General features: G+C 53.8%; 1 protein-coding gene across 2 annotated transcripts in view; it reads left to right on the forward strand.

Moving 5' to 3' along the window:
• The window catches only part of CRHR2 (corticotropin releasing hormone receptor 2), a 29,772-nt gene extending 12,229 nt beyond the window's left edge, over positions 1–17,543 (forward strand). Inside the window, exons 3-12 of one of the 2 annotated variants that reach the window (XM_046020808.1) lie at positions 2,643–2,728; positions 4,126–4,235; positions 4,568–4,685; positions 6,489–6,642; positions 7,136–7,196; positions 8,697–8,769; positions 13,226–13,311; positions 13,475–13,610; positions 13,957–13,998; positions 15,394–17,543. In XM_046020808.1, the coding sequence (XP_045876764.1) occupies positions 2,643–2,728; positions 4,126–4,235; positions 4,568–4,685; positions 6,489–6,642; positions 7,136–7,196; positions 8,697–8,769; positions 13,226–13,311; positions 13,475–13,610; positions 13,957–13,998; positions 15,394–15,534 (1,007 nt within the window). In that variant the 3' untranslated portion in view covers positions 15,535–17,543. The remainder of the gene's footprint in view (positions 1–2,642; positions 2,729–4,125; positions 4,236–4,567; positions 4,686–6,488; positions 6,643–7,135; positions 7,197–8,696; positions 8,770–13,225; positions 13,312–13,474; positions 13,611–13,956; positions 13,999–15,393) is intronic. The other variant, XM_046020809.1, reaches the window with a different exon arrangement.
• Positions 17,544–23,101: the final 5,558 nt, after the last annotated feature.

Consider the following 23,101-nt stretch of genomic DNA (forward strand, 5'->3'; position numbering starts at 1 on the left):
GAGTGGTGGCAGAGGGGGGTGTCTTCCAGAAAAGGAAAGCCAGGATAGAGAAGTCATAAGATTTGGTACCCCTGGTAGGCATTGACGTAAGGGACCAGGAAGGTCTCAGATTTGCAGCATCTCTACCATGACTCCCTCCCTCCTCAGGCCCTCCCCATGCTTATTACCATCATGAGATATCATACTCGGGAAAGTATTCTGAGTTCCTGTCTTTGGTTAGCCCCACACCGATCAGTCAGACCAGACTCGCGCTCCAAAACAACTCGGGCCAGGGTAAGAGCAAGTGATGAAGTGTGAGGCTCAGGCTCTTGGGACTCTTGGGTGGGGTGGAGTCGGGGATTCAGGAGAGAGAAATCTGTGAGATGGGAGCAATCAAAGAGGCCTTCCTGGAGGAAAGGGCTTAGCACTGAACTCCAGGAAAGCTGGATAACATCTATGAACACATCCTTAGAAGATAAATGTTCTGACCTTTGAAACAGAGCCAGGGTCAGGACCTGTCTCACCTCAGACAAGCCGGTTGAGAAAGACCCTAAACCCTTATCTGTAAAGGATTATTCATTTTACAAAAGGACCAGCCCTCCCCCAGATACCTTTACATAGGTCTAATAGACTCACCCCGCACTCTGACCTTCAGTTCAGTAACATCACTAACCCTATGCATCGGGTTCTCTTAACCGTAGAAATTTCTCTTTCTGTAGTAAAACAGCCCTGAGGAAGGAGAAAACCCAAGAGTGGGTGAGGGTGCCATGTTTTGGGGTAAGGGGTTGGTGTCCTCACTTTGGGGTCAAGATCATCTCGACTCCCACCAGGGCCAGGGCGGCATCCTTAGGCCAGTAACAACCCTGAGCTTGAAGACTGTCTGAGCTCAGTGCACCAAATTAAAAAACAATTAAGCTAATAGAATCTCCCCCATTGTTTCTGCTCCTCAACAAGTGCTCCCTGAATCCCACTGCTTTGAACTCATTGTCAGCTCAACAGAAGTGGGTTTTTTAAGTAACTTAATTATTTCAGAACTCATTGTTTCCAGAAGCTATCTGTTTCCCCCTCCAGCTCTATGACTCTCTGTTCTGGGAGCTACTTATTTTAATTAGCTTTGTAGTATATATCTGACTGCAACCCAAAAGAAAATCCACACATAACTGCCCATTAGCCAGAGAGCTGAAAAAGCCAGCATAAGTCACCCCCAAACACAGATCATTCAGAATTTGTAAGGAAGTAGGGGAGATCACTTTCACATTCATGGTGCAAAGCAGAGGCTGGCAAAGGGCTCTGGAGTTCTCAGGCGGGAGGTTCGTCCTGGCTGGAGGTTGAGTGTGGGCTACCTGGAGGTGGTGGCTTGGGAGCTAGGACTTACAGTCAAGCTCAGTTTTCAAGAAAGATGAAAGATGCTCAGGAAAGATGAGCATTTCTCTGATCTTCCTGCGTTCCCCCAGGGTGGAGCCTGCACTTGTGTCCATGAGACACTGGTGCTCTGAAGAGTCTGGGCAGACTCCTGTCAGACACCAAGAGATCTCACACAGTGCTCTCGCAGGCAGCCGCAGCTCAAGGTCGGAAACACAGTCCCGCTTCCCCAGGTGTCCCATGTTCCTGTGTCCCACTGCTTGGTAACAAGGGGTTTAGAACATGCAAACTGAAGCCAGACCTTCTGGATTTGAATCCTGGCTCTACCCCTTCTCATTTCTACAGCTTTTGACAAGTAGGTTAATCTTTTTGTGCCTTAGTTTCCCCTTCTGTAAAATGGGTTACCATTACTCAGGGGGTTGCTGGGAGGACTGAAGGAATGAGCGTATCAAGAGCGGTCTGGTGAGCGGCCACTCTGTGTTAAACAGAACTGCTGCTGGGAATTAGTACAGATCGCCTGTGTATAAAGTGAGAGAAGACAGGCACCTGGGCGGCTTAGTCAGTTAGGCAGCTGCCTTCGCCTTGGGTCATGATCCCAGGGTCCTGGGATCAAGTCCTGCGTCAGGCTCCTGCTCGGCCGTGAGTCTGCTTCTCCCTTTCCCTCTGCTGCTCCCCCTGCTCATGTACTCTCTCACTCTCTGTCAAATAAAATAAACAAAATATTTTAAAAATAATAATAATAAATAAAATGGGAGAAGAATGGGAATTTGGTGTGTGGACAGCAGCAAATCTGCAGGCACATCCAGGGCTCCCAGTCAGGTTCCCTTCCAAACAAAATTAAATGAGGTATACAAAACGCTAGTCAAAGAGTGTATAAAAGATGGGTCTTATTCTGCATTTTAGCTACCATGTGTGGTAAGCCTTTTGCACAATTTTCACCTAAATGACTTTCCTGTGAACTTTTATTGTTTTCAAAAAAATATTTATTTATTTGACAGACAGAAATCACAAGTAGGCAGAGAGGCAGGCAGAGGGCGAGTGGGAAGCAGGCTCCCCACCAAGCAGAGAGTTCGATGTGGGACTGGATCCCAGCAGCCTGGGATCATGACCCGAGCCGAAGGCAGAGGCTTTAACCCACTGAGCCACCCAGGTGCCCCTTCTGTGAACTTTTAAATGTGTGTTGTGTTTCCTGGCCTAGAGAGGCTGAGAAGTATGAACCTTATCCCATGGGCACCTGGGAGCCAGGAAGTGTTCTTGAGAAAGGGAGTGACCTGCCTCTTGGTGGTTGGCATCTTTTGTAGGGAATGCCTATCGAGAGTGCTTGGAGAATGGGACGTGGGCTTCACGGATCAACTACTCACAGTGTGAGCCCATTTTGGATGATAAGGTGAGTGGCCCCCACCTTGCACATCCCTCATCCGTGTACAGGTATCAGGACTCAGGTTGAGCATAGAGCATCCTAAGGGTGACAGAACCAGTCCTTGTGCAGCCCAGCCATACCTTTTTGCACTTCTTCCCCCTGCCTCCACGTCCTATGCCCTGCTCAGTGACACTACAGGAGAGAAGGGGGACACAGACCTCCACCTTTGGGAGAGCTCTGGCTGGCAGAAGATGCAACCATCTCTAGCATGTGACACAAGAAGGGAATGACATTGTGACCCATGTCCCAAACATCTAACCGACTGTGTGACTTCCTTCCTCCTCCTCTGGGCCTCAGTTTCCCCATCTAGCATGCTGATTATGTGCCTACATCTGGAAACAAGTACAGCCTCCGGAAGGCTGGGCCCCAAGGGGATCTGGGTCCTGCTCACACCTCAGCAGCCCCCCTTGCTCTGGAATTGGGCTCCAGGCTGTGTGCAGAGCCGACCTCCTCCCCTTCAAAGCTACACCTCGCTCCTGACCCAAAAGGACACACCCCATGGCCACCCCCCTCCTCATTCACCATTATAGCCCCCAGTGAGTCTGCAACTCTCCCCAAGAAGTCCAGGTTCATAGGGAAAAGGTTGAGCTACCCTGAGAAAGGGATGCTACAAAATGTGAGCCAAAGTGGATCCATGGTGGGGCCATGGGAGAGGCAAGTGAGATGGGTCATAAAGAAGGAGACTCCCCCCCCGACCTCTGTCCTCTCTCAGCCCCTCTGAGCAGCGGCAAACCATGGTGGGCGTGGGGTCAGGGGTAGCCTGCCCTGGAAAGAAGGAGTATTTTACCTGCCTCTGTTTACAATTGCCAGCACATAGTGATCATATAAAGGAGACGGGCTTTTATTTGGTGTTAATATTGTTCTTAAGTTCTCTATGGACATTGCGCCCCCTTGTTGCTGCATCAGGAACAGACAGATCGCAGGGCATCCTCCAGACTTCCCCAAGCCTGCTGCTTCTGAGGCAGGACAGCAGGATGGCCCCATTATACAGATGTCAAAACTGAGGTCCGGAAATGTAAATCCACTCGCCCTCAGTCACTCAGCCAGCGAAGGTCTGAGCTGAGATTAAACACAGCTGTGGCAACTCCCTGTCCAGAGTTAAAAAGACAATAAAATCTCGAGATATCATGTCAGGCATATTCTGGGAAACATCGGGGGGTCTGACTGCAGCCATTTGTCTGCCTGTACCAAGAGCCACCCGCAGCCAACGGGAGTGAGCGCTAGGAGCCAGATGTGGTGATGACACTTAAAGTCACTTCTGCCTTCAAGCTCAGGACACACAAGGGGGCCATACTGGAGTGGCCAGCTCCAGCCTCTGTGTGCCCCATGCCTCCGTCTGCCTGTGTGTCTATCTGTCTGTCCAGCAGAGGAAGTACGACCTGCACTACCACATCGCCCTCGTGGTCAACTACCTGGGTCACTGTGTTTCTGTGGCCGCCCTCGTGGCTGCCTTCCTGCTTTTCCTGGCCCTGCGGTGAGTTCCCCAAACCCCCTCATGGCCTGCTGCTTTTCCCTGCCCCTTCCCCCACAGCTCCCCCTTCACCCCTCCCAGAGGGTGGGGCGGGGCCCTGAAGCCAGTGGACAGAGGGGTCTGGGGGAGGTGCCGGGGCTGGCTCAGAGAGATCCCACTGCGGCCACCACAGGGGGAATGTGGCTCCTGGGGCAGCCCTGCCTTCATCAGAGGCTGAGTCTCTTACCTGGCCTGGTGGGTGGGGGCGGGGGGTGCCAGTCCCAGTTGTTTCCTGACCCCAGGCAGAGCCCTGCTCATCTCACTCCCAATCCTGCCTGACCCCCTACCTCCCACAGGAGTATCCGCTGTCTGCGGAACGTGATTCACTGGAATTTGATCACCACCTTTATCCTGCGCAACGTCACATGGTTCCTGCTGCAGCTCATCGACCACGAAGTGCATGAGAGCAATGAGGTCACCGGGCCGACCCTTGGGGCTGGGGGGCTCCGGGCACTGGAGGCACCCACCTCTCTTGCCCAGTCCTCAGGTGGAGACCCGCACCTGAGCTCACCTCTACCCTGATCAATGTCCCTTCCGAGCTGGGGCCGGAGTCAGGGCTGGCTAGCAGTGGGGCAGGGGGTGCTGCCAGGCCGGGGTCTTGGGAGAAGTGCAGACCTCAAACCAGACTGGGTTAGCCTCTTCCACTCCCCATCTTCTAAATCTAGGACCTCCCAAAGACCCCTTAGAGAAGAAGCAGCTAGAACTAAGCTCCATTGAACTTTATCTCAGTTGCAATGAGAGACCTGTTGGGGTTATTTTCCCCATTATACAGACATGGAAAGTGAGGCTCAGGGAGGTTACATGACCCTGTGATGCCAGCAGGACCTTGACCAGGGCATCCCATGTGTTAGCTACACAGGCTGGAGTTGTGCCGATGGCTGCTGTACTCTGTCCAAGTCACTGCAAAACCCGAGACTAACCCAAGGCCAAGCACAGAGTCCTGTGGCACACCATTAAAGACTTCTCAAGACATTTTCTTTGGACGGTGGACCTGAGCAGACACCCCACCTGGTTTGACCTTTCACTTGCCCCCCATTAAGCTCTGCCTCGGCACTCACTGAGTTCAACCCAATCTGGGGAGCCCTGTAGCCCCATACTAACTTGTACAGATAATATGTCACTTGACTTTGAGAAAAAGCAGGCTTGGGAGGAGATGACCTTTAGCTTCCCACCTCAGCAGGCCTTTTTGAGAAGAGGAGACAGACAACCACGTGGGGCCTGAGATCAGGGCTAGGGCCCTGGGGGAAAGACACGGAGGCAGAGAGCAGCTCAGCCCAGGACCGCTGACAGCCAGTGCCCTCGGAGCTGGGCAGAGAAGGCGTGTGGTGTCTGCGGGGCAGAGAAGTCCCATCACGGGGCTCTCTTGGCCACGTTCCCCAGATCTCAACCTCGGCCTGAGGAAGAAGCCTTGCCCTGGGGAAGAAGCCTGGGGAAAGATGGCTAGGTCAGGAGGCCTGGGAGCTGACCATGGCAGCTGCAGCCCTGGACAAGCTTTTCTCCCCCTGCACCCCCATTTCCCCTCTGCAGGGTACTTGGGAGGGTGGGTAGCCCCGCTCAAAGGAACAGGGACAAAGGAAATAGCAACAACCCTCATTTCGTGGTGCCTGCCTTAGCCAGCCTGCATCTCCTTGACCCGCCCTGTTAGATGCCATTAGCAGTTTCTCCGTGTCCCAGTGAGGCTCAGAGGGGCACAACAACCTGCCCCGGAGATGGTGAGTCTCCACCCAGAGCCAGCCATGATTATCCTAAGCCCAGAATCTTCCAAACCCGGAGATTTTGGAGAATCACCTCGATGGCTGCGGCTCTCCTTCATAACCCAGCCCTATTATTTATGCAACAACTTTCTCTTAATTGACTCACTACTTGTTTTCTACGCGAGATTTCCTATTTCATCCCTAAATGGAAACCTTGCTATGGCTCAAAGATGACTCTCGAAAAACTGACCGTGAAAACAAGTGTTGTTCAGTCCTAGCCTCTGCCTGCAGGAAGCTCAGAGCCAGACTCCCTCGTTCTTTATGTCCCAAGAAGGGACCAGTGCCAGGTGACACCTTAACTTAACCCCAAATAGGGAGACAGAATTAGGGGGTGCATGAAGCTTCCCAGAGCGACGTTAGAGGGTCTAGAATGCGTGTCCACGAGGTGACTCTGGGTGGGTGCCCGCACCGTGCACTGGGCCCTGGCCCCAGGCAGCCCCTGACTGCCGCCTGCCCCGTGCAGGTCTGGTGCCGCTGCGTCACCACCGTCTTCAACTACTTCGTGGTGACCAACTTCTTCTGGATGTTCGTCGAGGGCTGCTACCTGCACACGGCCATCGTCATGACCTACTCCACCGAGCGCCTGCGCAAGTGGTTCTTCCTCTTCATCGGATGGTGTGAGGGTCCCTGGGGGTCACGGGGCCCAGTGGGGAGGGGGCAGTGCTGACAAGGTCACCTCCCTTCATCCTGGGTCTGAGGACAGGTGCACACCCCTGCCCGCCAGCCCCAGGACAGGCCAGGGGGGGCAGCCACTCCCTTCCCTTGCTGGTGGGGAAGAAGCAAGCAGTCCCTCCAACAGAACACTTTACAAACACTCCTCTCTTTGTCTGAGAAGACCAAGCCAAAGACCTATGTCTCTGGCTTCGAGAAAGAAGCTGACCAGCTCCACTTCTCTATCAAATGGTCTCAGAAAACTGTGCTGTCCCTTCATCTGTGTGACCCGCTTAGAGGGAGTTGCTACGAGAGGAGAAGGGGGTCAGGAAGGGGCCATGGATGGCCTGCAATTGGGTGATTGGTCCCAGGCCCCTGTGGTCCCCTCACCCTGTGCTCTACAAGAGGGCCCTCATCCATCTGTCTGTCCGCCATAGCCTGTGTCTGTCCTTCTTTCAGGTATCCCCTGCCCTATCATTGCTGCCTGGGCCATTGGCAAGCTCTACTATGAAAATGAACAGTAAGTGGGACCAGCCAGCTGTGGGTATCACAGGGGTGTCAGGAAAGGTCAAGCCAGGGCTCCAGCCTAGCCATGGGGCAGGAGTTGAAGCCCTACCAGGACAGATTGACTTTCCCATTGTCCCTATATTGAGAAAATATCCCTGGCACCCCGAGATACTGGTGTACTGGGTGTCATGAGTTAGGAATCATGGGTCTTTCAAATGCCCTAATGCATAACCCCCTTAGCCTTCAGTAAGGCTTCCTCCTCAGAGCAGCATGTCTGGCCCAGGAAATATAGAGGAGGCCAAGGGCTAGAGGCCGTCAGCCTTGAGCACATCCAAGGGTGTCCATGAGCCTTTCACAGAACACTGGGCCAGAGCAGGGGCACTTGTTTTATTCTGGAATCCCCGTCCCTGCCTGGGGTACAGTGTCCCATCCTGCAACCCTCCCTGCTATGGAGCGGTTGGTATATAAGCCACACCCAGATGATGGCAATTCTGGCCGTGGGTCAGCCAAACAGAAGCTGGGAAGTTGGGTGTCACCAGCTGAAACAAGAGGGGACAAGGGAATGTCAGTCTCCGGACACAAATCTCTAAGGGATCTCCGAAGCTGGTGATTTGGGGGAAGGGACAGAACCAGAGTGGACTCCAAGAGCTCAGCTTTGGGAAGAGCTCCTAATGATTAAAACTACCCAAGAATAAGAAGGCCACCGTGGAAGGTAGTGGGCTTCCTGTCAAAGGGGGTGTTAAAGCAAAGACCAAAACCCTAGTGCTGGGAGGTGCCAAGGAGATTCCTGTCTAAGGCAGGGTGCCCTGAATGACCTCTAAAGTTTGGGAGGACACAGTCAGAATTTCCCAAAGTCCACGTGGCCCTTCCTGAGGTCTAGTGGGAGTGATTGATAGAGCCAGACTGCGTCCCAGCCCCATGGCTCCCTTGGACTTCGAGCTTCTATGCTCACCCTCCCCCGAGAATAACCAAGCCTCTGCTAGCGACAGCCTCCCTTCACTGGGTGAATGAGGCTCAGCTCAGAGAAAGGCTGGGGTTCAGGGCTGGAGAAGGCGTCCGTCTCTCCACCTGCTGCTTTGTGCGGCTCAGTGCCTGGCACATGGAGTGGCAGGTTCCAAGGAATACAGGAACAGGTGCTACAGGGTGCTTGGGCCCTGGGCCAGCAAGGGGGAGCCCAGCTCTGCTTTCATTCGTAAGCCTCCTCTCTGCCAAACATTGGGTATACATCCACAGTCTGGAACAGGGTAGGGGAGTGAGAAGGAGGGTGATGAGACCCAGGGCCTGCCCTTAGTCCAGCTGGGGAGACCAGACCCTCCATGGAGGGCAAAAAGCAGCCCACGGGTGAGCCGGGATGGTCAGAGGGGCCAGGGCCATCCACCCAGGCATTTTGGGAAGACAAAGCCCTAGAGACTGGGTCTCAGGAAGGGTCAAGCCAGAGAACCTTGGGCCCAAGTCTACTGTGGTGGCCAGACCGGGACTGAGCAGGCCACTTAGAGCCTCCCCATCTTTGCAGGTGCTGGTTTGGCAAGGAGCCCGGTGACCTGGTGGACTATATTTACCAAGGCCCCATCATCCTTGTGCTCCTGGTAGGTCCACAGTAGGGCCTGGGATGGGGCCGGGCACTGGGAGGGCAGCAGAGGACCGACCCGGCAGAGATGCTGGGGAAGAATGTGGCCTGGAGTGGCCGTCCTGCACATCCTCTGTACACACCACCCTACTTCCTGGCACCCCCCTCCCCCACTATCTGACTGGTCTGACTGGCAGATTTCTAGTGCCTCCTACATCTGATGTCCCCTTGCCAGGTACTGAGGCAGCCAGGCGAGGGGGCAGCTATTAATGGCAAGAGAAGGGTGTGCGGACTTCTGTTCAGCCCAGACCTACCCCCCTCTCCCCCCAGCGACCCCCTCAGGGGCCCAGCCCACCGCCCCCAGCCTGGAACAGTGGTACCAGAAAGAAGCGTAATGAGCAATTGTTCCTTGTCCAGCTCCCGACCCTTTGGCAAATGTATTCGCATTTAAGGTATAATTGCTACCACGTCTTTAATCCACAACGAGCTTTAATTAAGGTGGAGTTTAAGTAGAGGCTGCATTCTGCAAAAATGAACCCATTATATATCATACATTTTTAAAAAAGAGACATGCAAAAAAGCCCCATAAGAAATTGACATTTACGTAAGACTTATTTCAGGCTTGGTAATTTCAGGCTCCTGTACACACCAGCTTCCTTAAAGGGCCACCCGCCTCTTGTGGGATACATAGGGGAGAGAGAGAGAAGAGAGAGAAAGAGCAGGTGCCTACTGGGGGTTCTGTGGTCTAACCTGGAGACAGTCCCTGTTTATCTCTTTCATTTCCCAACTCCTCCTTTTTGTGACTTCTTCAGGGATTCCTTTGTCCCCCATCTTTGGAGTGCCCTTGTTGTATATGACCTGGAGATGACTAGGGAGGTTTTCCACCCACTGCCTGAAATTCCACCATCAGAAATTCCACCTGATTTCAGAGGCAGAAGCCCGTCCTTGTTGGCAGTCGAGGAGAGGGTTGGGGATGGGAGGGAGTGATTGTCCTTGGAGTCCCAGCTGCAGTGAGTCACTCGTCCCCACCCTCAGTGTGAACGGAAACCCCTTGAGACCCATCCCTCCCGGCCAGCTGCTGAGAGCCCATCCTGGAGGGATAGGACTTTTCATGAATCTGGGGCCCCGCCAAGAAGGCTGGCCTGGGTCGGGCTTCGGTAATAGTGGGGAGGGAGGGAGCCCCCCAGCTGCAAGGATGTTGGGCAGCATGAGAAAATGAACAGAAAAAGGGAGATGGGCATGGGGGGACCCCATGTCAGCCCCCTCTCCCTACCTGCTCCTCCCTGCTCCTTTCTCTGCTTTCACCCCTACCTCTTGGCCCAAGAGCCCTTTGCATCTCCTTTTGGGCCCTTACTCTACTGCACTTATGGAGCTTCCCATTTCCCCCCAAGCCTGTCCGGAAGCTTCATCTTCATAACTTCCAAATCTCGCATCATCCGTGGCTGGAAATGGGAATTATGATCCCCATTTTATAGCTGGAGAAACCGAGAGATGAAACCTCCTGCCTAAGGTCACAGTAGCTCGCTGAGCTGAGACACAAGGGCTGGTCACTCACCCCTGCCTGTCCTCCGGGTTGGGTATGCGCTCAGTACCCCGCCAGCCCTGCCCTCCCCTGATGGTTATGACTGCCTTGCTGCTGCTGAAAGACACCACCAAGCTTATTTCTGGGAAGTGAATTGGCTGGTTCAGTTTGCAGGAGGCTGTTGTCACTGTGTTGTCATGGGAAAGGCGTGTGACACTGGGTTCTACTGTGGACCAGGCACGGAGCTCAGGGCTCTCCATGAGTATTTTAACCCATGCTGACCTTCCAAGACAGGCTCTCTGGTGTCCCTTTTGGGCCAGTTAGGACACAGAGGCTCAGGAAGCTTAATGAAGCCACTTACTTGCCCAAGACCACGGCATCGCCAGAATTAGGGCCATGTGACAAGAACTTGATGCCAGGCATTCATTTAGGAGGTGGTCCCGGAAGCACTGCGATGGGTGGGAGTGGAAGAAAAGGCAGGGAGGAAGCCAAGGTGAGGTGATGAGCCGGCTTCCACGGGGACAACCACGTAGAAGAGTGTCAGAAGGATCCCCCGCTGAAGGCTTGGAAGCTGGGTTACTTCACACACTTCCTGCCTCGTCAGTGGAGATGGCCCTGGGGACATGAAACCTGCATATTTCCAGGTCCTTCTGTTGTGAGGCTGAGCTAGCTCCCCAGGCACCAGAGGAAGCCTGAGGCTGAGAAGTGTCCCCGGCAGCATCAGAGGACTCCCGGTTGGGCTCCTCCAGGGCATGGAACATTGGGTCTGTCTGACTAAAGTCTCCTCATTCCCTGCTCCTTCCAGCAATGTCCCAGCAGCCCCTGTGCCACATGCAAATTCCAGGGTCCCCCACCTTCCCTTGGGAATGTCTGGAGTGGACCCGAGATCTGCATTCAGACGAAGGGCCCCAGGAGACTTGGCTGTGCACACTCGATGGGTGTTGTCTGGGTTTTCTCTCTGGCCCAGCCAGGCCCTGTGCCATAGGACCCTGGGCATGGGTCTTTGAGGCTACACCTGCCTAGAGCGTGCCAACAGAAGGAGAAAGCTGAGGCACCCAGTGAGGACCAGGCCCCCAGGGCCCAGGAAACAGACGGGTCTCCAGGCTTCTGGAGGCATCTGGTGAAGTCACTGGGCTCCACAGATGCCCGTGGCACAGACAGGCCAGCTGTGTTTAACTGCCCTGGCAAATGGGCAGTTCCGGAAGCTGAGAGCAGGGGAGCAGTGAGAGGAGGGTCCTGAGCTGCGTTGGGAGCACCCCAATAAACCTCCAGTACCCAGAACTGGAGGGAGCAAGGTATATCTCCGAGGCAGGGAACCATGTCTGAAGTCCAGGAGGTGGAAACGTCAGTCTGCTTTCCGCCTCCCTCCCTACCTGTGCACAAGCGACGGTGAAGTTCAAGGAGGGTCTCCCATGAGCATCCTAACCATCTGGAGAAGTAGTGGGGTGGGGGTCGGGGGATCCCAGGATGCTCTGCGCTGATGAACTAGGTTTCTTTACTTTCTCTGCCTTGGTGGCAGGTGCTATGCTGTGGGACATCCTAGGACAAGTCCTGGTTGCAGCCTCCTGGGATTTGTGACCATGAAGGACCTCCTCACTTGGAGCCTCAGTTTCTCACCTCTAACATGATGATGCCAGTCCCAGCTTCACGGGGTCACTGGGAGGACCCGTGGCTGCCCTCGGGCCCTGCCTCCAGCAGGTGCTCCTCACACCGGGAGCCGCAGGTCTGGCTCCTGTACTGATGGGCCTTGCAGTGCTCTACTGACCTCCGATCTCCCATCCCTGGCAGTGTGGCCAGTGCCTTACCTCTGCTGGCTTCCATCTGGCCCAGAGTTCATTAACTCCTGCAGGAGCAGGAACACGACACAGGGGTCAGGGGGAGGACGCTGAGGCCGGCTGCTTTGGTTCAAATCCTGACACCAACGTGTTCTTTGTGGCACGGGAAAGTGATGGAGCCTATTTGAACCTCAGTTTGTACATCTGTAAAAGGGGTATAATGATCACATCTACTATATAAGGCTGCTGCTTGTGGAGTGCTTGGAATAAAACCTGGAATGATCTGTGTCCTGGGCCACATTAGGGAACAGTAATCCTCCCTTGTCTGTCCTGGCAGCAACCATAATGTCCAGATCTCCATTCTGGGCCTGACAACGCACCACTGCCTCCTAGGCTGGAGCTCTGACCAGACTGGGGTGCTCCTCCCACGAGTCTCATTAGGAATTAATGTGCCAGTGAGCATCAGAGTTCCAGGAAACACAGGGAGAAGGGCTAGACTTCATGGGGAGTTTCTCCAGGGGGGTTGGCTTACCCTTTCACCCAGTACCTTCTCCCCTCTGTATTCCCAGAGCCCCTGACATGCAGGATGCCCTAGGAACATTCTGGGCTGGGAGGGCCCTGCCGCTTCTGTTCTAGAAGGAGATAGATTTCAATGCTCACCTCAGCCACAGTGGCTGCCAGCTGGCATATTTCCCCTATACCAGGGCTTTCTCTCCTGGTCTTTCTCTGCCTGGAACCCAATCCCCCATAGTCCATCAGCCCTCACAAATGCCATTTCTCTAGGCCTTTCTGACCCCTTTCCCCCAGGCCACAAGACTTCTAGGAGCAGGGACATGGCAAGTCAGCTCACGGAAGGAAGCAAGGAAGGAAGGAAGGAAGGAAACGAGCTGTGCCTCAAGAGAAGTGACCTTGGTGTCCTTGGTCCCTGTCTCCAAGGCCGCTTCCCCGCCCCCCCCCCCCCCCCCGGGGTCTGGAGGTGGAGAAGCCAGCTCTGGAGCCCTCCAGGAAGGTGGAATTCTGCCTGTCCTGATGAGGGAGAAGCAGAGGCCTTGGGACCGCAGGCAGGGACTGGGGTTACAGGTGGGATGGATGTGTGAATTGGTTATGGGGGGAAATGGCTGCCTCTCAGTTCATTCCCTACCTCACGGTCCTTCCTTTTTTGCCTTCCCTCCCTCCAGATCAATTTTGTATTTCTTTTCAACATCGTCAGGATCCTCATGACAAAATTGCGAGCATCCACGACATCAGAGACAATCCAGTACAGGTGAATGACGGGTGTCTTAATCCCCCGAGGGCAGAAATGAGGCTCTAGGCCAGGCCCTCCAAACCCTCACAGGTCTCAGCCAGGGAGCTTGCTCGGCACCTGAGTGAGGGCCGGCCGGCAGTGTGGGCTCAGACCAGCTTTGTCGCCCTGTCACCCCCACTAGGAAGGCGGTAAAGGCCACCCTGGTTCTCCTGCCCCTCCTGGGCATCACCTACATGCTCTTCTTCGTCAACCCTGGGGAGGACGACCTGTCGCAGATCGTGTTCATCTATTTCAACTCCTTCTTGCAGTCATTCCAGGTGGGGCATGAGACCAGATGGGGCACCGGTGTCCTCACAGAGACCTCTCAGGGGACACGGTTCACACTGAAATAGAACCCCAGCCCTGTGCCCTGACACCCCCACTCCAGGGGTCAGGTGGGCTCACCCCCAACTGGGTCTCCATCACCCTAGCCTGCACCTGCTGGTGGCCCAGTGCCTGTTCTGAGGGTTTTTGACAGCCTGTCACTCGCAGTGAGCCCCGGGACACCCGTACCATGAGGGTGGGCTTCCCCCGAGCTCGGAGCCTCTGGGTCCAGGTATTCCCAGCTGTCCCTGCAGAGTCGCTCCCCAAGCAGGTCACTGATCCTCCCTCCTTCCTTTCCAGGGTTTCTTTGTGTCTGTCTTCTACTGCTTCTTCAATGGAGAGGTAGGAGGCCAGGCTCCGGGGCGGTCCTCAGTTCCCAGCCCAGGGGAGCCGCCCAGCCTTTAGGGAGGCCCAGGGTCCCTGACTCTGCTCAGCTCTGCCCTGGATGGGGAGGTGACGGCCGGAGAAGCCACCGAGATTTGGGAAACAGGAATCCTGCCTGAGGGTCTCCAGCCAGTTTAGAAGGTCCCCTTCGCAAAGGCTAGCACTTCACAAAGGCACTTGGAGAGATGGGTGAGCGGGGAGACCTGGCTGCAGGGTCTCACTGGAGACAGAACCTGGAACATCACTGGTAACAGGGAGGCACTGCAGGAGTGAGTCAGGTGTGAGCCGCGCATCCAGGCCTTTATGGACGCAGGGAGCAGGAGAGACACCAGCACATTCCCCCACCACGGAACAGATCACACAGCTTGGGGCCAACACCAGGGAACAAGGCACTGGGGACAGGCTGCTTAGCTCACACAGCCCAGAATCTCAGCATAAGCAGCTTGGGACAGAGGCTCACACCGGCCTGTGCTGGGTGAGGACCCGCAGTGGATTATGTGGCCAAGAGTAGACACAGCCCCAGGTCCTGAGAGCTCCCAAACACTCAAGGTAAGTGCCATCCTGAGATGGCCAGTGCCATCCTGAGACACTTCCCCTGCCTCTGCAGAGAGCGCCTTTCTCTGCCCGCCTGGGTCTGTCAATCAAAGCAGATCCCGACATGGGCAAGGCCGACAGTGGAGACTGGCCTGGGCTGGAGGGCAGGGAGACAGCTTTCAAAGAAGACGCACAGTGACTCTGGGGCATTTATTCTGGTCAGCCCTGTGCTAGGCTAGCATGTGGGGGACACCACCCATTTTGCAGAAAAATCCTTTAGTTGCAATACCAATGAGCATAATAAGGCACCAGCCACGATCAGGTTTTGAAATGACTGGAACTGTTAGCTTGACTTCCCGTCTCAGCAGCGCACACTATGGGCTATGGCCAGTGAGGCAGGGGCTGAGGGAGGAGGCTGGGAGGAAGGGCTTTCAGGAGAGACAGGGATGCCAAGTATGTGAGGAGAGTGCACAGCTCTCCAGACACCAGAAGAGCCAGAAGCAGATGTTCGAAGCTGGGGCTTGGGTCCCACCATAAAGAGGAAATGGCAGAGGGAGGGGGCAGGGAGGGCAGTGTGCCCCAAGGAGGGGTGAGCGGGGAGTTTCTCCAGGAGAGGGGTGAGGACAGAGGGCAGGAGCTTCAGAGGCTAACGGCTTCAGGGGAAGGACCTGCTTTTGGAACTGGCCAGTGCCTCCCTGGGTATGACAGTGATGGTCGGGAGGGCACCCCAGCCTCCTTCCCTTTAAGGGCCCTGCAAGGGGCAGGAGCAGGAGAGAATTGGCGCCTGCAGGCCCTGCTGAGCCGCTGCCTCCCCCGCAGGTGCGCTCGGCTGTGAGGAAAAGGTGGCACCGCTGGCAGGATCATCACTCCCTCCGAGTGCCTGTGGCCCGGGCCATGTCCATCCCCACGTCGCCCACACGGATCAGCTTCCACAGCATCAAGCAGACGGCTGCCCTGTGAGCCCCCCGTCACCCCGCTCACTCATCACTCACAATGAGGACAGCTTCCCTATCCCATGGGGTGCCTCTCTCTGGGTTCACTTTGCCACCTCGCCACTCAGGCCCTGGTGGGGGCGCAAGGGAGGTGAGAGATCAGCTGGCCAGCCCTGCTAGAGGGGGGTGTGCAGCAGCAGGCAGTGCGAGAGGCTCTCAGGAGCCAGGCCCGCTAGGCACAATGTCTCAGTACAGAAAGAGGGATGTCACAGAGACACTTATCCCCGCAGAAGAGCAGGTCACATGTCTTCAGGCATTTGCCCACACCAGCCTCTCTCCCAGCATCCTCACTACAGCCCCACTCACAGGCAAGGAAACTGAGGCCCAGCACCAGGAAGGGCCTGTCCAAGTCACACAGCTCATTCATGGCAGAGCAGGGACTCCCCCCTCTGTACGGGCTTTCCCACCAACAGCAGGGTGACATCCGGCCTTGCTCCGGGCTCCCTGCCTTCTGCCTCCCTGCTCGGACTGGCCTCTGCAGTGGAGGGGGCAGGGCAGCTGGAAGCAAGGAATTAGTTTGGTTTCCTCCCAGGGGCTCTCACCTACACGCCACCCCAGAGCAGGCCATCTCTCTGCTCGTCCCCAGCCATCCTTCTGTCCCTGGGTCCTGGAAAAGATGATGCTTCCTGTCCCAGGAGAGCTTTTCTCAACCTAGTTCACAGACTCAGGGCCTTGGGGAGGGAAACGAGAGGAGGAAGGTGCAGCTAGGATAACCCTACGTTCTTAAGCCAACCAGATACACAGTGCAGATGAAACAAGGAGGAGAAGCATGGTGGTGGGGGGCAAGGAGTAGAAAACCAACTAGGTCTTTGGTGATTGGAATGAATCTCTCACCTCCCACTTTAGACTGGGCTTCGTTTCAGCCTGCCCTTCAGAAACATCTCGGCTCTCTGTGAAATAAACCATGCCTCTGTGGAAGCACCCTTCCCTCAGGTCAAGTCAACCAGGCATACCAAGGGGTGCTGGGGCCAAGGATGGGGAGCTGGATCCATTCTCATTTGCAGAGCCCACGGCCCTGGCCTAGGGCTGGTTCTCCTCTCTGACTTGTGTGTCTGCCAGCCTGTCCCTTCCTTATTCCCCCAAGACAGTCTCTACCCCTCCTCTCCTACCAACAGCAGTTTAATTCAGTACAGAGGAGAGGGGCAGCTCACCCAGCACGCCACAGCCCTGTCCCAAAGCCAGTGTCTGAAATCTGGAAGCAGGTATAGACCACGCCCCGCAGTATCCATGAACACCACAACAGGACGTTTCCAGGAGAAGGTTGGAGTGGACAAGAGGAGGCAGGAGTCATCAGGTCAGGGTTCAAAAGAGCTTTTGCTCTAGGAATACCACCAACATATTTTTAAAATAATTTTCCCATCTTGCATATTCTTCAGTTGACATCTAATATTGTTTTCGGTTTTTAAATTGGAGAGGTGATTTCTGGCTTTTGGCAAATATTTACATTTTAAAATAAAACTGCCAAAACACTTTAAAATACATCATTAAGAATCCAAACACAGCCGTGATTTAATAGCCAGGCTCTTCTGTCTGAAAAAAACAAGCTAACCAGCTCTTCCTCAACAGCTGGAAATTTTACATTGTCCCTTCTTTCTTGGAACTTGTGTCTTCATTCCATTTCCCCCATAGGATTTTATACTAATGCAGTGTTTTTATGGTTTAAAGTCTTTCCTTGATCACCTTCTCCTACTTCTCTGCCACAAAATATATTTGGAAATTGAAATAGAAATATTTAATTTTCTCTAAAATTTGTGAGAGATTAAAAAAAGAAGTCTCCTGGATTGAGTTACCACAACTAATTTTGATATAAAATACAGGATACAATTGATTAATACAACACAGACACTTAAAGTTTTTGTAAGGCAAATGTTAAACCTAAAAAGGAAAACCTATTGAAAGCACATCTTAATGGAATGGATAGGAACTTAATTGTTCATGAATCTGTGGGTGAATATTTATTGATGGAATAAATCAGGACTCAGCATCTTTTCTTTCTTTTTCATTTTTATAGCTTCACATGCTGAGAATGAGAAGCCTTTTCACATAAATAAGTAGATAACACTCGGGTCCCTGACCTCCTTCTGAGACATATGCCCAAAACTGCATAGTGATCTATCATCAAAAATTATGTCAGCCCACCACTTAATTAAGACCTCTTTAAATGTGGCTGAAAGAAATGAACTGAAAACCATTTGACTTGCCAAAGGCTTGGCTACCCTGGGCAGGCGCTCCTGCCATCCTTCACCAGGGGCAGCTGAGCAGGGGAGGTTCATGGCTGGGCGCTGTACCTGAGGGACCTGCGGCCGGGCCCCCTGCTTTGCTTCTGTTGGTGGGAAGGGAGGGGGCTCCCTGACTCTGTGCTTTCTAGAGACACAGGACTAACTCTTGTGCGCCTTGTAAAGGCTCCCTGTTGCTCAGAGGCGGTGTACCGCTGCTTGCATTAGCATCGTTGCCGGTGGAGCAAGGAGCTCAGTGCTCATCACAGCAGTGCCAGGCCCCGGCCCCTCATCGCTGCTCCTCAGATGCGGCTCCTTGCCCCACGGCCCCAGTTCCCAGCTGGCAGAGCAGCCAAGTCATGAGCCTCTGCTCAGCAGGCAGTGTGGCCTGTTCCTGCTATAGTTCAGAGAAGGTCCCCTTTGGTCCTGTGCTGACTGACACGTATCCCCTTAGCCCTGGAGCCCTCGGTCATGCCCCCAGCCCAGCCTCTGGCTATGAAATGTCAGCAGAGCCAGGAGGCCCTCTGTGGGTCTCCCGCTGGGGAACCTCATGGGGTTCCTCACAGCCAAGCCAGGCCTCGTGAGCAGCTGCCTCAGTGTGGACAGTCCCTCACTGAGTGGGCTTTCCTGCAAAGTGGCCTTGTTGGCAGACGTTCCTCCGTAGGAGTCAGGTTCTGGCACCCAGACCCCTCATGGCCCTTTCACTGCCCTCATTTATAAAGCTGAGGAGGGCTTGAGACCTCAAGGGGATTCCTCAGCCCGGCCTTCTGGCCCCACTCGCACCGAGCGGCCACAGAGCCCTGACCCTACATGGCTCCAACCCCTTGGCCTGTACTCAAAGTGGTGCCCTGAGGTGCCCGCTGGGGTCTGAGCCTGTGGAAGGCAAGGAGGTCCGCAGGTGCGGCAGGTGTGGGGCCTCTGTGCCAGGGGCATGGAGCGTGAGATGTGTCCCTGCTGGAGGGTCTGTGGTGAAGGTTCCACCTGAGGCCTGAAGCTGCAAGCGCCCTGCTCTCCTGTGGATGAGGCTGACTAGCAGCGGAAAGGAAAATGGACCTCGAGGGGAAAAAAAAGGCTCACAGAAACCGACTACCAACATGTGGACGGACGTAGCAGGAGACACACATGGGGGCTCACAGATGTGGAGGCCAACACTCTGGGGGCTGCAGAGGGAAGCCCAGATGGACACTGAGACGTCTGAGGACACGCACAGGGGCACCCCGCCACCAAATGCACGCGTGTCCATCAGCCAGAGTCATGTCCCATTTACTGAGCACCAGTGCGCCACATAGGGAAGTAACAGCACGAGTAACACAAGGTTCTTGTTCCAAGGAATTCAGCATCACCTTGAGAAGAAATAGCCCCCCAGGGCACCAGGGAAAAGCAGGAGGAAGGAGGTTCTCTGCATCCCTACCTGGCTGGATCTGCCAGTGTCTGTTTCTGTCTGCTGCGGTGAGGAGAGGGTCAGGCCTAAGGACCGAAAACAAGTCAGGTTCTGCGGCTGGCACTTTCCTCAGCTCCCTGCATTTTCCACAGCTCTGAGACCACGCCTGTAGTGGCCTCAAGCCAGACAAGGTTTGGGGGACACAAGAACCTCAGCTTCCCTCCCCTAGTCCCTGCCCATTTCCCATAGTCCCGGGCAGCCCAGACTGCCACACAGACAGAACTGGAAAAGGAGCCCAGTGTTTGCTGCTCTTTCTTTCGGAGCATCTTCAGAGCGCCATAGGCAGTGAGGTCACAGGCTGGGAAGGGGGGCTGTCACTCAAAAGGTCGCCCCTTCATGTGTCTGAGGCTGACATAGGGTGTGCCTGGGGGCAAGGCACAAGGGGAGTCCTTTCCTCAAGTGACACTTCAGCCAGGATCTGGGGAAGTGTGTGGAAAACAGCTGTGCCTCCAGCCGGGGAACCTGGCCAGGGGCTCTGAGAACACACCTGGCTGCCTCATCAGAACCAACAGGGCTGCTCTTTAAGAGCAGACTTTGGGAACCTTTGTCTCCAGACTGGGGAGGGATCTAGAAATCTACATGTTCACAAGCCCCTCAAGTATTTCTGTTGCTGTCTGGTACGGGAGCCACTGAACTGAACAAGAAACATTTTGTCCCTTCTTTCCAACACAGACACACTACTACTACTACTACTATAGAAAGGGAAGGTGAGTGACCTGACCTGCCTTTCTGGAAACCTCTAAGAGAAGGCAGCTAGAGCAGGAAGAAAGGCAGGTACAAAACACGAAGTATATTCAGCAATATGCTGATTACGGTTTCCAGCTCTGCCCCGGAAATGCCAGTAATTCTCCAGAGGAAGCCACCCCACTCAGAGATGTTAGTTAGCAGGAGGGATCAGCTGAGAGCATGCTGAGGTCCCTGCCCCATGCTGACTGAGTTTACCCCGGATACTGTTGGTAGGGATTTCTTTGCTCCGAGCCTGAAACCCTCCCACAGAGCTACGGCATGCTTCCCGCCCCACAGAACCACCACAGTGGACTCCATCTAGTGAATCCTGTCCATTCTACAGGACCAAAGAGCCTCTCTTCCAGGAAGCCTTCCTACCAGCGTTGGTCAGACAAGTCCCACCTGGGAACCCATACAGCAGTCCATGCCAGGCTCCACTGCCAGGCTGGAATTGCTCAAGGCCTGTGCTGTCCACAAGAGCTCTGCACCCAGTAGGAGTTCTAGAAACATTCATTGCATAAACTGGCTTTTCGCATTTGTTCCACCTAGAACTGGTAACTCATAGGCTAGAGTCCAGTACTAGCAGAACAGACCAAAAGTACAAAGAATCCCAGAGACCTATTAGTTTTACAGTGGGGGAAAATCCATTCTCCGGCTCCATACCCCACCACCACCAGAGCTGAGGGCCAGGCCAAGCCTGAGGGCATCTCCTCTTCACGTGCAAGCAGAAAATTGGAGGAGAGCCTCTCCATTCTTCCAAGACACCCCTGCAGGTGTCCGCCTATTAATCTCATGCCATGGGGCCCTATGCCTCAATGGGCACTGTCTTCCTACTGGGTGGAGGTAGGGGACCGGACCTGTGCCCCCCTGTCTAGGGTTGAGCCCACAGTCCTGTCCCTGGGGAGTGGAAGCCCTTCTCCCAACCACATGTCCTGGCTTAGACAACTGACTTTATGATCGCCCTGCTTAGACCTTGCATTTGTCTGATGACATAGCAGGAGCCACAGAGGAATGAACTGCCCGGATAAATGAACAACCAAGCCAGGGCCCCAGACATTTTAGAATGTTAGCTACTGCACTTTGGAAAGGGAGCCCAAGCAGAGAGACCTTCTGAAGCCAAGTCCTGCATCCAGTCTTTGACAACTGCTGGCCGGACAAATGAGTGAGCAGGAAGAGGCATCAGCTCTGGAAGAAAACCGTCCCTCTGTTTCTGCTGTGAAAACAAGTAAGTAATTAATTGTGCTTCATAACTAGTTCTGCCTGGCACCAAGTGAAGCCTTCTCTGGCTCTCTGAGGCCCAACCACGTGTGAGGAACAACCCAACATCATGGATCCCCGTGGAGGCCCTTCTGCCCAAGAAGACAAGAGAAATTCAAAGACTCACCATTTCTTCCTGCTCCCCCCAGTTCTGGTCTCCATGTCCTCTGGAGAAGGCTGGTGGTGGACCCATGAGGGATAGGGTCCCTTTCCTTATTCCTCCAGCTTGGCCCAAATAGTTTATCCTTCTGGGGCTTTTCAAGCGTGCAGTATGGAGTCTGTGCCTCTAGTCCCTAAGCTCATGGACTCCCCAGCCCTGTGTCTCCATATCCATATCAGTCCTCGGTTTGAAACAGATTCTGGGCTATCCCCCACTCCATACCCTCAACACTGCACACCTACTAAACATTAAAGTCTTTATGATGCAGGATCATTGAGCATGAAGCTCAAGAAAGAATTCTTGAGACATTTCACAGTGCAAAAAGGTGCTTTTAGTAAAGCACTGGGACAGGACCCACGGGCAGAAAGAACTGCACTTGTGAGTGTAAGGAGTGTCTGATATATACTTTGTAGTTAGTGGGGGTTAGGGCCAAATCTCTTTTGTGTATGTTGAAAGTAAGCTTTACAGAACCTTGGAGGTCTGGCTATTGTCAAGGTAAGTTTACACATTCTTATCTAGTAAAACATGAATCATGAAACCCTTGAAGAAGGTCATGTTCTACGTGTCTCAGATGTGCATCAGTGGGTCCCATGTTGTATATGATTCTTAGTCATATTCTTCCTGCCTTCGTTTCCCTCAATATTTCCATTTGAAGGAATGAAGAGAAAAGGCCCTTCCTTAGAAATGTGGATTCTTTCCCTACCTAGAAAAATATAGATATATGAAATGTGCAAATATTACACATTAAATAGTGCAGAAAAGTTTTACATAAATCCTCAAAAGAACCACAGACCCAAGTTTAAAAGCCTGTGACCTCAAGATGAAATAAAGACGCTCTCATGGAGCTAATTAAAGAGCTCCCACATGGGCAGAGCTCAAGCCTGCCTGTGTTAGAGGGAGCGGACACTCTGTGTCACACATGCTTCTGAGCCCACTCCAGACCTCCTGAAACACAGTTCCAGGGGGTGTGATTTCACACTTTTAACAGGCTCCAGGAGCGCTGCTCACCCGGGAGGGCCCTTCTCCCGCCTTCCTTCCTTCCTTCCCTGGCACACAAGGCCCTCAGCTGCTGTGTCTCCTGCTCTGTCCACCTTTCCCCTGCAGGACGCAGCTCTGCCTTTCCTGCACCACCTACTGCATGTAGGTTGGTGTCCGGCCAGAGCCTTGTCTGCCCCTGCCCCGAACTGCCAGTGCCCAGGAAATGTCAGGGTTCCAAGAGAGATTTCATTTGAACAAAGGGTCCCAAAGCATGAATCTGAAGACCACTGTGTTTATACAGTCTTAGTCCCTTGGGGGGACTCCTTTTGGTGCCAGGTAGGAAGGAGCTTTCTAAGTGAGATTGCTAGAGGAAGCTTCTACCGAAGCACAATGGAATGAACCACAATAGTACACGAATTAGTGCACGTAGTAGGGCCAGATGTGTTACTGCACTGAACTTGCAGGGAGAAAGGAAAGAAGGGAACACCACACATGCCTCAGCATAGCACACTGGACTAAATGTTTTCCCATGTACTTTCTTACTTAAGCATCTTAAAAATCCAGCAATATAGAAAAACTCAGCTTATAAAGGAAAAAAGAAAAAAAAATGCTGGCTACCCTGAGCTTCCAATTCCTCTCAGGGAGTGTAACCCAGACCCAGGAACTCTTGTCCCTAAAGGACCTTGAAGTCTTAGAGTTTCTCTGCCTCGAACTACTTCTCAGAGTCTACAGATTTTATAAGAATTTTTAAATTTAC

The sequence above is a fragment of the Meles meles genome, chromosome 10, assembly GCF_922984935.1.
Source record: "Meles meles chromosome 10, mMelMel3.1 paternal haplotype, whole genome shotgun sequence".
Lineage (NCBI taxonomy): Eukaryota > Metazoa > Chordata > Mammalia > Carnivora > Mustelidae > Meles > Meles meles.